The 14,340-nt window shown below is 39.6% G+C and overlaps 1 protein-coding gene across 4 annotated transcripts in view; it reads left to right on the top strand.

Annotated features, from left to right (window-relative positions):
• LOC117488629 (laminin subunit alpha-3-like) overlaps positions 1–14,340 on the top strand; it is a 54,289-nt gene that overhangs the window by 21,359 nt on the left and 18,590 nt on the right. For 3 of the 4 annotated variants that reach the window (XM_034137636.1, XM_034137637.1, XM_034137639.1), the window contains exons 14-39: positions 994–1,128; positions 1,334–1,386; positions 1,831–1,930; positions 2,803–2,855; positions 3,209–3,314; positions 3,515–3,614; positions 3,723–3,879; positions 4,485–4,623; positions 4,781–4,923; positions 5,161–5,264; positions 5,642–5,798; positions 6,321–6,484; positions 6,617–6,725; positions 6,810–6,907; positions 7,818–8,016; positions 8,163–8,289; positions 8,562–8,710; positions 9,226–9,341; positions 9,598–9,809; positions 9,906–10,110; positions 11,147–11,291; positions 11,391–11,531; positions 11,989–12,150; positions 12,978–13,079; positions 13,183–13,266; positions 14,064–14,294. In XM_034137636.1, the coding sequence (XP_033993527.1) occupies positions 994–1,128; positions 1,334–1,386; positions 1,831–1,930; positions 2,803–2,855; positions 3,209–3,314; positions 3,515–3,614; positions 3,723–3,879; positions 4,485–4,623; positions 4,781–4,923; positions 5,161–5,264; positions 5,642–5,798; positions 6,321–6,484; positions 6,617–6,725; positions 6,810–6,907; positions 7,818–8,016; positions 8,163–8,289; positions 8,562–8,710; positions 9,226–9,341; positions 9,598–9,809; positions 9,906–10,110; positions 11,147–11,291; positions 11,391–11,531; positions 11,989–12,150; positions 12,978–13,079; positions 13,183–13,266; positions 14,064–14,294 (3,491 nt within the window). The remainder of the gene's footprint in view (positions 1–993; positions 1,129–1,333; positions 1,387–1,830; positions 1,931–2,802; positions 2,856–3,208; positions 3,315–3,514; positions 3,615–3,722; positions 3,880–4,484; positions 4,624–4,780; positions 4,924–5,160; positions 5,265–5,641; positions 5,799–6,320; positions 6,485–6,616; positions 6,726–6,809; positions 6,908–7,817; positions 8,017–8,162; positions 8,290–8,561; positions 8,711–9,225; positions 9,342–9,597; positions 9,810–9,905; positions 10,111–11,146; positions 11,292–11,390; positions 11,532–11,988; positions 12,151–12,977; positions 13,080–13,182; positions 13,267–14,063; positions 14,295–14,340) is intronic. The other variant, XM_034137638.1, reaches the window with a different exon arrangement.

The raw sequence follows: 14,340 nt of genomic DNA, 5'->3' as shown, positions 1-14,340 counted from the left end.
CAGCGGGAGCATGAGAAATATATGGACTTCTTCTTTCTAGGGAATCATATTCCCAAGAATAGACAGCTGGGAATCATAGAGGGAAATCAGAATTTGGCAGGAGTATTTGTGAACAATTATTTCATACCAGATTTCGAACAGATTAAAAAAACAAATACAAAATAAACTAATTTGAAAAACAGAATACCGTATTGTTAGAATACAGTATTTATCAATATTCATAATAATATTTATATATTCAACACAAATATTCATAATAATAAATCATGTGTCCGAAAGGTAGCAGGAGGAAGCAAATGCTTATTAATTCCCACCCCTTACTTACTGCTGATCAATGATTATCCTTTAATAATATATGATTTCTGCAAGTTATTCCTACTTACATATTTATATTTATACATAAATGTACAATAATTTCTCATCTTCAATCACCTTTCTTCATTCAGATTCACCTAACCTTAATGAAAGGCTTATGTAGTGGCCAAAATCATATAGAAATGAAACTGATAATTAACTTAAAATAACACTCCCGCTGAGGCACTAGTTAGCGGAACCTACGCAGTGCAATGATCCAGGTCCAGACAAGAATCTCCGTTTGTGCATTTATTATTATGATCCAATATCATTAACAAAGGACAATCATCAGGTTTCCTATATTTCCTTCCTTTAGCCTTTCCTATGGCTTCCTTCCTTGTGGCTTGGAATACCCTGGTAAAAAAAACATGTGCCTACCAGTGCTCTGGCTCCCACCACCACCTGTTTCCAATATATACAATTACACCAGGTGCTATAATCACCCAGTGCCCAAACATGCCATCAAAATAAAAGCATAGAAACTACTTTAACTTACTACAATAACGACAATAACTAGTAATACATTTACTATAAACAGCAGGAAAATCAATGTTAAACTATTAAATAATATAAAGTGATATATAGCTCCAACTGCTTATATTGAACACGTTCTTACTTCAACATGTTTCCTGTCCACAGTCTGCCAATGTTCAGAGGAAGGCTCTTATGGCAGTATATGCGACCCCCTGTCGGGTCAGTGTCTGTGTCTCCCAGGGGTGGTGGGCCAGCAGTGTGACCGCTGTGCCTCTGGATTCCGGTTCCCCCAGTGCTCAGGTAAGCACATCAGGAACCATCATACTCACAAATAAAATCTTATTGGGTTAAGCAGTTACATTTAATCATTTAAGTTCAGTAATGTGCTTTTGTTGAAGGATATCATTTCTAAATATTGACAACCTTTAAGCCATGTTTGATGCAGAACGTAACAGTACAGTTTTCTGATTTGTTAACTTTGTGGTGTGTTTCTTTGTGCTTCTAGCCCCCATCAGTGCGTGTAACCTATCAGGAACCGAGGTCACTGATCCTCAAACGGTATGGCACTCTTGATAAACGTACTTTATTATCTACCAAAGCCCAACCTTTATCATTTCTTTATTAGCCTTGATAACATAAATGGTCACTGTCTAAATCGAGCACTGGTCCCTTTGGGTGTGGATTTGCATTACCTCAATGTTATATAACTGATAACACAGATGTTCCTCAGTAGATTTTTACTAGGAAGTGTTTTTTTCCCTCACATGTAAATGCAATTAAAATGAAGGAAATAAGGCTTCCTTTCATTTTGAAGTGGAAGAAAAACAATGCCTTGTTCCTGGAAGTTTGCTTCCCCCTCTATTTTGGACCATGTGATATGTATGAAAGGCAGAAAAAAAGCTAATTTCCAGTCAGAGAAGTTGCAGTGCTGCCAACGGATACCCTGCCTTTCAATAGTATTCTCAGTTAGAACAATCCTTAGATTATTTTCTATTGTTTCAGGGCTACTGCCGCTGTTTACCAAGCGTAGAGGGAACGCTGTGTGACAGCTGTAAACCTCTCTACTGGAACCTCGCTTCTGAACCCTCCCGTGGCTGTATAGGTAAATGAACAGTCTGGAAATCTTTTCTATAACTATTATTAACCTAACTTTGTGAACAGTATAATAAAAAAATAGGTAATACTTTGTTGTCCTCCTATCAGCCAAAAGTATCCTGGTCTCATTTATTTTCTCGAGGAGTCTTAGTTCTTTTTTCCCACTGTAATAAATCACCACTAGCACTTTTACAAGGCACTGATATGGGTCTTGGCACCTCTTACCCAGAGTATATGTCAACATTGCCCCTGTCAACAAGGTCGGATCTGCCTTCGTGTCTCTCAGAGGGGATTTGAGGAACAACACACAAATACAGGCAAATTCCTGTTAACAGCTTTGAGTGTGGAGCTGCAGGTGAACCTGTGAGCTTTCATGCTGTGACTTAGCAGTAATGAGCAACCAGTAGCACACCGAAAACAAAACCTTTGGACTCTTTCACCATCACAGAAAAATTATTCTAATCCTTTAAAAATGCTTGATTTTGGGAATAATAACATTGATCCCATTATCCAGCTAGTGAGGGAACAGCTTATGGCTTTGTCCAGATACCTGTCTAATGTTACAGAACAAGAATGTTGTCACAACTGCACTGCTTGAAGAAACAAGACAGGGGATAAAATAGCTTTTTTAATATCCGAAGAATGCCTCTGGTTGACTGGCCGGACATTAAGGGGAAGTTTTTTTTTCTCACTTAGTTGAAAGCAAGTCAGGGCGGAAAAGCTTCTCTGGACTTTTGATGTGTAGATCTTTAATGATAGTAGGGATGTCTGCCATTGCGTTTCACCCATGAAAGTGACAAAATCCTGTAATCAGAGTCTATTCACTGTGGACCCTCCTTTATACTCTCACAACCTCTCCCCCCCCCCCTCTCATTCCAGAGTGTCGGTGTGATGTGAAAGGGACCCTGAGTGGAGTAGGAGAGTGTGAGCAGGTGAGAATTTTATTATTACCTGCAGTGCACGACTCCTGACTATTCCTTGTGTTTTTATTTTTATTTTGTTTTTTATATATATCTGTTGTAATTTATTGTCGTTTAATGTGATCGTAGTAATGTGTTTTTATTACATGTACAGCACTTTGGCTCGACCAAAAATCGCTTTTAAATGTGCTATATAAATAAAACCTGATTTGATTTGATTTGATTTGCCTGATACTCATCTATAAATCAAATTGTCATTCAAATTAGACACATGTCGTACAGAGTTTTGACTGAATGGCTTAGCCGCAAATGTTTGAACAATTATTTTGTTTGTCTTGAATTCTCCTGATCATCTGTTTTTCTAGAAAAATGGACAGTGTCACTGTAAACCTAATGCATGTGGACTTGAATGTGAAACCTGTAAGGATGGATTCTACCTGCTGCAGAAAAAGAATTATGTTGGCTGTCAAGGTAAGTCATCTTTCACACACTGTTTTTTCTGAGCCTTGCAGCGGTTTAATGTAACATCATTGGATGGTTAGAGTTGCAACACATTTCAATATTTCAGCCAATGAGAGCAGGGGAACATTGTGTTTCAGTCTGGTATTAAGTATTCTTTTAAATCAATATATATATAGATATCAAATAATGACTTGTACTCTCTCTGACAGGTTGTCAGTGTGATGTAGGCGGTGCAATTGGCACGGCGTGCGATGACATCTCGGGACAGTGTTGGTGTCGTAAGAATGTAGTGGGCCGTCAATGCACTGAGTAAGATGTGGCTGCTTTGAATTTCAAAATGCATAGAAGTCTAGAAAAATGCACAATATACACTGTAAATGTAACAGTTTGAATGTAAGTCTTCCTGCACCTTGTTAGGCCAGCACCAAGCTACTACTTCCCCTCTCTGCACCAACTAAAGTTTGAGGTCGAGGATGGCACCACGCCAAATGCCAGACCAGTGCGCTTTGGTTTTAACCCCAAAGAGTTCCCAGATTTCAGCTGGAGAGGTTATGCTGTAATGTCTCCTGCACAGGTTAGTACATATTCACAACAATACCTCGATATATTTGATACGCTAATGTGATTATTCTTATAAATAACAGTATGAGCAGTCTGTACTTGGATCTATCTGCTGCTTCAATCAACTTCTATAGCTTCCTTTTTCAGTCTATCCTGATGATTGTTTTTGCTTTTACCTCTGCATTGATACTCCTATTTGAAGAACACACTCTCTATTATATCATGGCTGTTGGAGAAGTGGACACCAGCTCTCTTTGAACTAACACTATCTCTCTTCAGCCGGAGGTGATCCTCTCGCTTACCCTTGGCTTTCCTGGCTCTTTCCATATTGTAATGCACTACTCCACCCCTAAAAGAAAGGGGAGAGCACGAGTGAGAGCAAGGATCTTGGTGGTGGATGAAGCTGGTTTTCATTCTTGCTGTGACTGTAAGTGAAGGGGCTGCCTTCATTTGGCTGTGTTTTCCTCTCTTCATCTTGCTTGTTGTTTGTTGATTAACCCTCTCACTGCTAAAGTACTCTGCCCATCTGACACTATTTTAACCTTTAACATTAAACCCTCATGGTCTACTCAAAGCCATGCAGATTCAGTCAGCTGTGTGTCACTCTCCTCCCCGCAGAGTGAAGTCAGAGTAACAGTGCATGTTGACCCAAAAGATGAGAAGCAGCACTTATACCGTGTGGTTCTGAGGTTCACTAACCCGAATGGCACCAGTGTGACCGGTAGCATCAAGGCTACCAATAACAGAGGCACTCAAGGTGAGGCTGCCTCTGATTCAGCTCTTACATTTCATATCATCATAACCCATCATTGAATAAATACAATAAATAACTAATTTCCTGTATTTCATTCATATTCAAGCCCGTCAACCGTAGATGTGTCCCATTTAAAACATTCGTGCTTGCTGTTTTCCAGGGTCTGATCAGAGTAAGGAAGTAATATTCCCTGAGAGTCCCTCCCCATCCTTCCTCACCGTCCCAGGAGAGGGCTTCGCTGAGCCCTTTGCAATGACCCCTGGGACATGGACCATTCACATAAGGGCGGAGGGGGTCCTGCTGGTGAGTTTATGAGAAAAAGAAAGATGTAGAATAACAATAAATGTATAAAGACATAATAGCACTGTTATGGCAATATCTTTTAATACAATTGAAAAAATAGTGAGAATGCTTTCAGTCAAATCAGTTATTTTGTTTTTGGGCATATTGTCTTCTTTATGCTAAATTAAGTTCACCTAAAAAATACTATTGCAATGCACTTAGACTAAATAGTGTACACATATCTCTCTCCCTCTCCAGGACTATTTAGTGCTGCTGCCCCGGGATTACTATGAGGCTCCTCTGCTGCAGGAGAAGATCACCCAGCCCTGCACTTACTTACTCCCTGCAGACAAGGATACAAAGTAAGTCTTTAGATAGTCTGTGACTATGACTTATTACTCCTGCATGGGATAGGAATGTTTTGTTTTTATAGCCATACATTATTTTCTATATACCGCACAAACTTAACACAGGTGTTTTCTTTGGCTAGAATGAACCATAAAATATATATGATTTGCTACACGCCAAAGGAAAAGAAGAAAAATTAACAACTTTTTCAAAACTATGCAGAGGGTATACAAAGCATATGGCAATCAGGTCCAACATTTTCCTTACAATAACTAGTATGCTAAGCAGTGTTTTGTATATATGTTACATTTTCTTTCTTCTAAAACAGCATGATTATATAGATATATTTAATCTTTCCTGCTCACTGCCTCTGCCTGTATGTCTCTCTCAGCTGTCTGCTGTATAAGCATGTGTCCATGGATGGCTTCAGCTCTGCTCTGGGATCACAGGGAATCCTCTCCAGCCGCAGCGGGCGCAGGAGGAGGCAGGCTCGTGTGCGCCGTCCCACCCCAGCTCACCCTGAGATGGCCGCTCTCAATGGCCGACAGGTAGGAAAGACTGGATTTACGTACAAGCCCATACAGTACTACAGAGAGTTTTACCCAATTACTTTTGGAGTCCTTATTTTGTTTCAATATTTTACCTTTACATCAGGAGTAGGTAATACAAAGCTATAAAATAGACTGAGGTCATTTGGCCGGATCTTATCTGCCGTTTCAAAGTCCAGAATAATAGTTGGCTATTGAACATACCATTATAATCTTTACTGATTGCTTTTATACCTCCCTTAAGCAGTTTTTTCTTTTATTGGAGCTGCATAAAGGAATACTTCACACCCAGTGACCTTATCTATATCAATAAACGACCCTGTGTTACAATTAATTTGTATTTTATTGTGTTGTTATTTCATGCCTCTTTGGTGAACAGGTACCTATTTAAGTTTATTTAGTGAGCATATAAATGGATAGCTAGAACTATGAGTAAAACAATGATATACACAGGATCATTTTGGGGGTAAAGTATCTCCTTTAAATTCACTAAACTGACTTTGTATGACCTCTGTCCTGTAGTCTCAGCTCCAACTCAGTCTACGTGTGCCTCGTCCTGGCCCGTACGCTCTTGTCCTGGAGTATGCCAGCGAGGTGGACACTGTCCAAAATGTCAACATACTCATCAGTGGCGAGTCAGGGGGCCAGATCCCAGCCAGGGCCAACATTTACAGTTGTGCGTACAGGTGAGTCTGAATTTGTTGCTTCACCTTCCCAAACAATTGATGTACAAGTCGTTTTTTCAGCTATGGCTTTGGACACAAAATGAGTGTTTCAAAGCTAGAAGTATATTTTCAACTGTTGTGTGTCGTTTGCAGCTTTTTGTGCCGGAGTGTTGCAGTGGACAGCAGTAATAAGGTGACAGTGCTGCAGCTGGATCATAAGACGGAGGTTCTTCTGCAAACCTCCACTACATCATTCCTGCTGGTGAGGGAAATGTTTTCACAAAAGAGTTATAATAGCTCTAGATAGCAGCATGTCATTTAAATTAATATTGTTTTCTTTCTGTAGTATAAAGTGTATGCAGTCCCTATAGAGGAGTTCTCCCTGGAGTATGTGGAGCCAAAGGTGCTGTGTGTCTCCACTCATGGCTACTTTACTGAAGACAGGTAGGTCACCTTAAATAAACTCCATTGCATGCTTTTAATAACAATACACACACCTGTTTTCCAGGTGCTGTTGCACACATTTTTCCAGCTGTGTAAGGTCATTTAACTGAGTTGGAACTGAGGGTCAAACTCTCTCTTACTCTCGCTGTCACACTCAATTTACGCTCTAAAGACTAGGTCACAGTTACAAATGTGTTAACAGCTGTCAGTGTGCAGTCCCGTTATTTTGCCACCTCAAAAGGGAAACATGTCACAAATGAAATTGTGGGAATTGATTTGAAAATAAAGATACATTTTTCAGTTGAACTTACACACAAATAGACATGCAATGATGGCAAAATAAATGCAATAAACACACTTTATGTTCATGGTTTTGAAACAGTTTTTGTTTCTGTGCTTTTGACTAATTTATCTCATGGGTTATTTAAATACTTTGAGTTACATTTCCTATTGTTCAACCATTTCCAATAATTGTTATTGGATCATTTCCAATAACACGTTCCATATTTACAGAATATTAAATATTCTTTGAAAAGTAGAGAGAAAAAGTAGGAAATATTGTGTTTGTGCCTGTTTTTGTGCAAATTGAATACCAAATCTTGAAAGAAAATTGCACACAGGGAGGCAGACCAGAAGAAGGTTAACCTGCAACCTGAAGCCAGAGTGTTAGCCTGTAAAACTAAAGCTTTCCTTAGAAGTGTGTGTATATTTAGTGTGTGATGTCAGGATATCTGCACATTGATAACCAGAGGATTTCAAGATTTAAAAAAGGATTATTGGAGATTATTGTTGTTTCACTAGCAACTGACACATCTCCTAACAAGTGACATTGTTCTGCTACAATAGCGCTTGGCCAACCCTATCAACAGGCTTTCAGTAACAACCTCTTGTTGCTGTTTACTGTTTCCAGTCGGGACTGTGTTCTGAGGCAATTCGACAAGCCAGCCTCAGCTTTGATACTGTACGCTGCCACTGATGGACAGCTCTCTTCAGCACCGGCTGTTTCTCCCCAACAAGGAGAGAATGAGTATTGGAGACGGAGACGACAGACCGGGGTCTTCCCTGTCTGTGAACCTAACAGTGATGGGATTCTGCTTAAATTCCCTCAGGTAAAAAAACCTTGTTGAATAATTTGAGCTTTTCTGGACTGCTGGGAGCTGGAAGGAGTTCAATGAGCCACCTCTGCCGTGACATTAATTTTCAATTACACCACGACTGTTTGACACTGAAGCTTCCTTCTTTTTTCCTTCCACAGACGGAGATCAGTTTCACTCCCAATGTGCCCCTCCCGGGCAGGTATGTGGTGGTAGTCCATTATCACCAGCCTGAACATACCTCCTTCCCCGTAGAGGTTCAAGTGAACGCAGGGCGGGAATGGAAGGGTGAGTGTGTGGGAGGAAGTCTTAGGCAGACTCCTGTTAAATGAAATATAATGAAATAGTTTATCGGCTCCCATTGGATATAAGTGTGGTTATTCAGGCAGGGAATAGGAAAGCCTTCTCAGTGAGGGGGTTTTCCTCCATAAAAGTAGATGAAGTCTCTTGGAGGATCAAAGGACCCGGACACACTTCCCTATATGGCTTTAGTTGTGGGACGGATTATTGTGCAGCATCCTCTTTCTCTACTTAACTTAATCTTTGCTTTTCTATTACAGGTTCAATAAATGCCTCTTTCTGCCCCGCGGTCTCAGGCTGCAGGGCGGTTGTGATCGCTGATGGTCGTATTGCCCTTGACTTTGAGCCGAATTCTTGGCAGCAGCCCACCATCTCTGTGATTGTGCCACCTAAGAAGACACTTACTCTGGTCAGTGGTTGAGTCAAACACAGTTCAAATTATTTTTCCCTCCAAAACTAAAGAAATGAATAAAGAAAAGAAATAGCAAGACATACTTCTGTGCAAGTCTACAGGTTTGAGGGACAAGTCTGTGTGTTGCCCTTGAGTAGATGCTGTAGAGAGCACTTGGCATGCTTAGGTCCTCTTTCCTCAGTGTTGTTCCATATGCCAACAAAAACAATGAAGTGACTGTATTCCACCTGGCAGCCCCTCTCAGCTTTCTTAAAGCTACACTTCCAACCTCTGTAAGACAGGCGCAGGTTGGGCTGTAGTTGCCTGTTGTTCACTTGCTTTTCTTTCCCTTCTTTGGATAAAATAACACATATGTGGCTAATACAGGTGAAATCCTCAGTTATCTGTTTATCATCTTCTGCACACTGATCCTCACACTGATGTGAATACATAAAGCACATAACAAACAAACTTGAAGTTACTGGTGAGAACTTTTTTAATAATTTGTTGTGCCTTTTTTTCCTTCTGTGCAGGATTATATCATGTTGGTTCCTGATAGCAGTTACACCCCAGATCTCCTGAAAGAGAAGCCACTGAATAAATCTGCAGATTTCATACAGCAGTGTCGAGGAGAAGGGTTCTATATTGAGTAAGTATCCACCATGTCTGTATAACAAGCTTGACTCAATTTAAAATCTAAACATTTAATCAGTTTTTTATTTATCTTTATCTTATCTATAGGCTCTTCTGTCTTTATTTAAGCTTGTGTTGTTCTTTTAGTGCATGTATTTGTTTGGCAGTGCTGCAGTTTCACAATCATAAACAGTACAGTGGAAGTTTTTGAAAATGGTGCCCTCTAGCTGTAAGAGTAGAGGTTAAAACCACATACTTTTTTCTCCCCTCAGCCCGAATACTTCTCCCCAGTTCTGCAGAGACTCCGCCCGTTCTCTTGTAGCAGCCTTTAATGACGGAGCCCTGCCTTGCAACTGTGATAAGTCCGGCTCTACAGGCACCACCTGTGAGCCGATTGGAGGACAGTGTCCCTGCAGGCAGCATGTCATTGGTCGTCAGTGCACAAAGTGTGCCACGGGATACTACGGCTTCCCCTACTGCAGACGTGAGTCAACGGTTACTTCTGACTTCTGAATGTGAGACTATCTATAACCTAAATAGTTTTTAAATGTAATTGAAATCCCTTCTTTCCTTTCTCCAGCATGTGAATGTGGCCGCCGCCTGTGCGATGAGGTGACAGGAAGCTGTATCTGCCCTCCTCAGACAGTCAAACCTTCCTGTGATGTGTGCCAGAGTCAGACTTTCAGCTATCACCCGTTGCTAGGCTGCGAGGGCTGTGAGTGCTCTCCAAATGGCATTCAAGCAAACGCAGGGCCTGACTGTGACCGAACCACAGGACAGTGCAGGTGAGAGGGAAACATACTTAAAACAAAGCTGTGCACTTATTAAGAGTAATGGTTTGGCTTTCAATAGATACAAAGGTTAATTAAAGAGTTCACAATATGTTTGATCTTAATTCCTGCATATAATATAAAAAGGGAAACATAATTGGACATGTTTCAGAATTTCTCAATTTACCTAACTTAATGCTTTTAAACTGTTTCTGTGCTATTTCATTAATTTATCTCATGGGTTATTTAAATACTTTGAGTCACATTTCCTATTGTTTAACAATTTCCAATATTTAGTTCCATATTTACAGAATAAATATTTTTTCAGAAAGAGACAAAAAGGAGGAAATATTGTGTTTGTGCCTGTTTTTGTGCAAATGAAATACCAAATCTTGAAAGAAAAGGGCACACAGGGAGGCAGAGCAGAAGAAGGTTAGCATGCAACCTGAGTGAATAAAAAATCCACATTACTTTAAAACTCAACAGAAACATTGCATGTGGTTATTATGTATGCCTTTTTTATGTTAACTATAGATTTGCTTTAGTCTACTCCTGGTCAGTTGTGTTGTCACTTTATTACAAAAGTTGTATTATTTTATTTCATTTCTTAATTTCTATTACTTATATGATTGTTTATTTTATCTGTAATTTACAATACTTAGTAAGCACACAAATGGGTTGTCCCTTTCATGCTCTCAGTTTTGAGTTACGGAAAAGCTGGAATGTGAGGCCTGAAGCCTCTAACAAAAAGCGTGCACCTTAAAGTGATTAATGAGGGGATCCGTTCACAGACTAGTCATGTTAATCATATTTTCTGTCATATAGATTTTCGGTCTTTAAATCAGCCTGACCTCTTTGTTAATAAAGAAACAATGGAAAGCATTCCCAATCAGCATCTTAAAGCAATATACTGTACAGGAATGCATAATGGGATTATATTTAAGGCTATTTAATATAGACTTAAATACTTTTTAAATCTATGAATCATGTTTGTCTGGTTTATCATCCAGATTTTGACTAAAAAATAATGTGCATGTGTATTGTTCTGTAGTTGCAAGCCTAGGATTGCTGGCCGGCAGTGTGATCGCTGCGCTGCAGGTTACTATCGCTTCCCTGACTGTGTAGCATGTAACTGTAAAGAAGATGGCGTCACAGCCGACATCTGCCACCCAGACACAGGGAGGTGTCTTTGCAAGGTGAGTTCATCCAATTAGCTGATTCAAAAACTCTCTATCGCTTATTATTAGTCTTTCCTTGCTCTGACCTTCTCTTCATTATTGCTGCCATGTTTGTAGAGAAATGTTGCAGGCGTCAAGTGCGAAACCTGTCGGGAAGGTTCCTTCTATTTTGACCCCTCCAACCCTCACGGCTGTACCAGCTGCTTCTGCTTCGGGGCGACTGACCAGTGTCAGAGCTCCAGCAAACGCAGGGGGAAGGTGTGTTTGCTTTTCGTGCCCCTGCATGTCTATAAATGCCTTTGGAAATGTTGTGCCCTGCAGAGCTTTCTGGCTGATAGCAGTTATATGGTGAAAGTAATTTATTTAATGAAAAGCTGCGCATACAGATTTTCAGTTAAGAACCGACAATTGCATGGTGGTGATTTCTTTGGGGTCTGGGTAAATTCTGGGATTCATCTCTTATTGTTTGTAACATGTCTATATGTATAAGATACAAGACAGCTATCATTTGTTAATAATAATAATAATGCATTTGATTTGTAAAGCACCTTTCATTGCTAACAGCAATCCCAATGTGCTACAGGAGGCATAATAAAAAGAAACAAAAGAAACAAAAGTTTAATCAAAGGCTTTTAAAAAAAAATTGTTAATCGTGAATACAGTGAGATTTTAGAATGGATTTTTCAATTTACGCCCAAACTCTCCCCGTTATAAGTTTGTTGGGATGCGAGGCTGGCGTTTGGAAAGTCCCGACCAGGAGGAGGTTACCTCTGTCCTGAACACAGCCAGCAACACAGTGGTGGCAGACATCCAGGAGCTTCCCCCAACAGCTCAAACTCTACACTGGGTGGCACCATCGTCCTACCTGGGAGACAGGGTGAGTGATTGAAGGAAGATACCATGACGGAAGAATGAAAATAAATGAGTAACTAAGGTTTAGGTAGGGAAACAGTATATACAGTATTTCCATAGTTGGAGCTTTAAAGTAATGTTATGGACCCATCAAAAGAAAATACAAAAACAATAAATAGTTGTATTGTTTTATTTGAGTTCTGATGTTTCAATAGTTTTCAAAAATCTTACCGCCTTAAAAACTAAACTTGTTATTTAAATGAATCATTTTGAAGTTTAATTTTTGTACCACATCACATCAAATACCGTTCATAGGGATCAAGTTTTTTCAATGCAGTAGAGCATTGTAATGGACATCTCAGTTAACCATCATCCTCCTGTCACACCTTTCACATGTGTTTTCACTTCCTTAGTTATAGGACTCCATTTTAAGAAATGTTGCAATGTTCATAAAATCTTTATATAACATATCATATATTTATATTATTAGATACAATTATATCATAAATGATAGAAATTGATAATAATGATGGTATTCTTCCTAGTTGTGATATAAGACCCAGGTTATATACTCTAGATCAGGGGTGTCAAACTCAATGATGCAAAGAGATGCATTGTGGGACATGTAGTTTATGGGCAACCTGCTTCTGTAAAGTGGCATGTAACCGTATAATAAACGTATTATATTCTTTGCAAGCTCTTGCGGGGCCACATAAAATGAAGTTGCGGGCCGGATTTGGCCCCCGGGCCTTGAGTTTGAGACCCCCGCTCTAGATACATACTTTTCCTTTAAACCAATTTCTGTTATTTCAGATTAGCTGACAGATATGTATTTATGTGTCTTTCTCTTAGGTTTCATCTTATGGTGGATTCCTCACCTATCAGTCCAAATCCTTTGGGATTCCCTCTGAGGGGATGACCCTCATGGACAGGAGACCTGATGTTGTGCTGACTGTGCGTAGTGCTACTGGTTTCTCACTCACAAACCTCTTATTTTGTTATCACTGGCTTATTTATCCATCTTATTTATCCATCCTATCCCCCCCCCCCCTCTTAGGGTCAAGATATGACCCTGATCCACATGGCTCAACAAGTCCCACTCCCAGACAAGCCGTATCAGGGCAGAGTCCAGCTCTTAGAGGTAAAGTACAAACCATTCTGTTAAAAATAGTGAGCATTTAAAAAATGTATTCATTAAAAAAAAGTTATTTTTATTCCATGGGAATCTACCTATTAGATTTCTAAATGTGTTTTTGTAACTTGTGTGATGTAGATATTGAAAGTGATACTATTTGAATTGTTTAATTGAAAAAGGCTTAATCATCTGTGGAGTTTAAATGTGCTTGCGGGAAGTTTACAGCAATTTTGATTAGTGTTCTTACAACTGTTTTAAACTGGGAAAAAAGCTGAACAATCATAAAAAAGGGAAGTTAAATCTTACAAAAGCACTCACCACTGATAACCTTCAAACCTTTTTTTTTTTAAATCTTCAATTTAACTTTAAGATCGGAAAAGAGCAAAAAATAAACTAATGTTTTATTCTTCTTATATTTCAATGTAACTCCTTTCACCAACATTTTGATTAGTATTTGTAATTTGAATAAAACATATCTCTCTCTCAGTAACTGTCATTATTTTCAATAACATTAATTTTGTTATTTAATGTTTATTGCTTTTATTTTTTATTCTTATTATCCCTCATTTGTACTATCTGTGTTTCTCACTTATTCTGTTGCTGCTATAACACCTGCATTTCCCTACAGGGATCAATTTGAGGTCCATCTTATCTTATCTTATAAAACGTATAAATTATTCTCAAAACACTGTGTATAATATTGTGCACTAATCCTATTTATTATCATGTGGAATCCAATGTAATATAATTCTTTTAAATGCAGATTTCTCAGCATTCATCACTAACTGACCTTTGGTGTGCAGGGGAACTGGCGCCATGCGGTCAGCAGCAGGCCTGTCTCCAGAGAGGAGCTGATGACGGTCCTGGCCGCTCTCGCTGGCCTGAGGATCCGAGCCTTGTACTTTACTCAGACCCAGCGACTCAGCCTGGGGGAGGTGGGCCTGGAGGGGGCCACAGAGACGGGGACTGGGGGTCCTGGAAACACTGTGGAGGATTGTTCCTGCCCCTCTGAGTACACTGGAGACTCCTGTCAGGTGAGGAGTTAAAAGACAATCAAATATCCCTCAATACTGCTTCCTC

This window comes from Trematomus bernacchii, unplaced genomic scaffold, assembly GCF_902827165.1.
Source record: "Trematomus bernacchii unplaced genomic scaffold, fTreBer1.1, whole genome shotgun sequence".
NCBI classification, from domain to species: Eukaryota; Metazoa; Chordata; class Actinopteri; order Perciformes; family Nototheniidae; genus Trematomus; species Trematomus bernacchii.
This window is presented reverse-complemented; position numbering and strand designations above follow the sequence as displayed.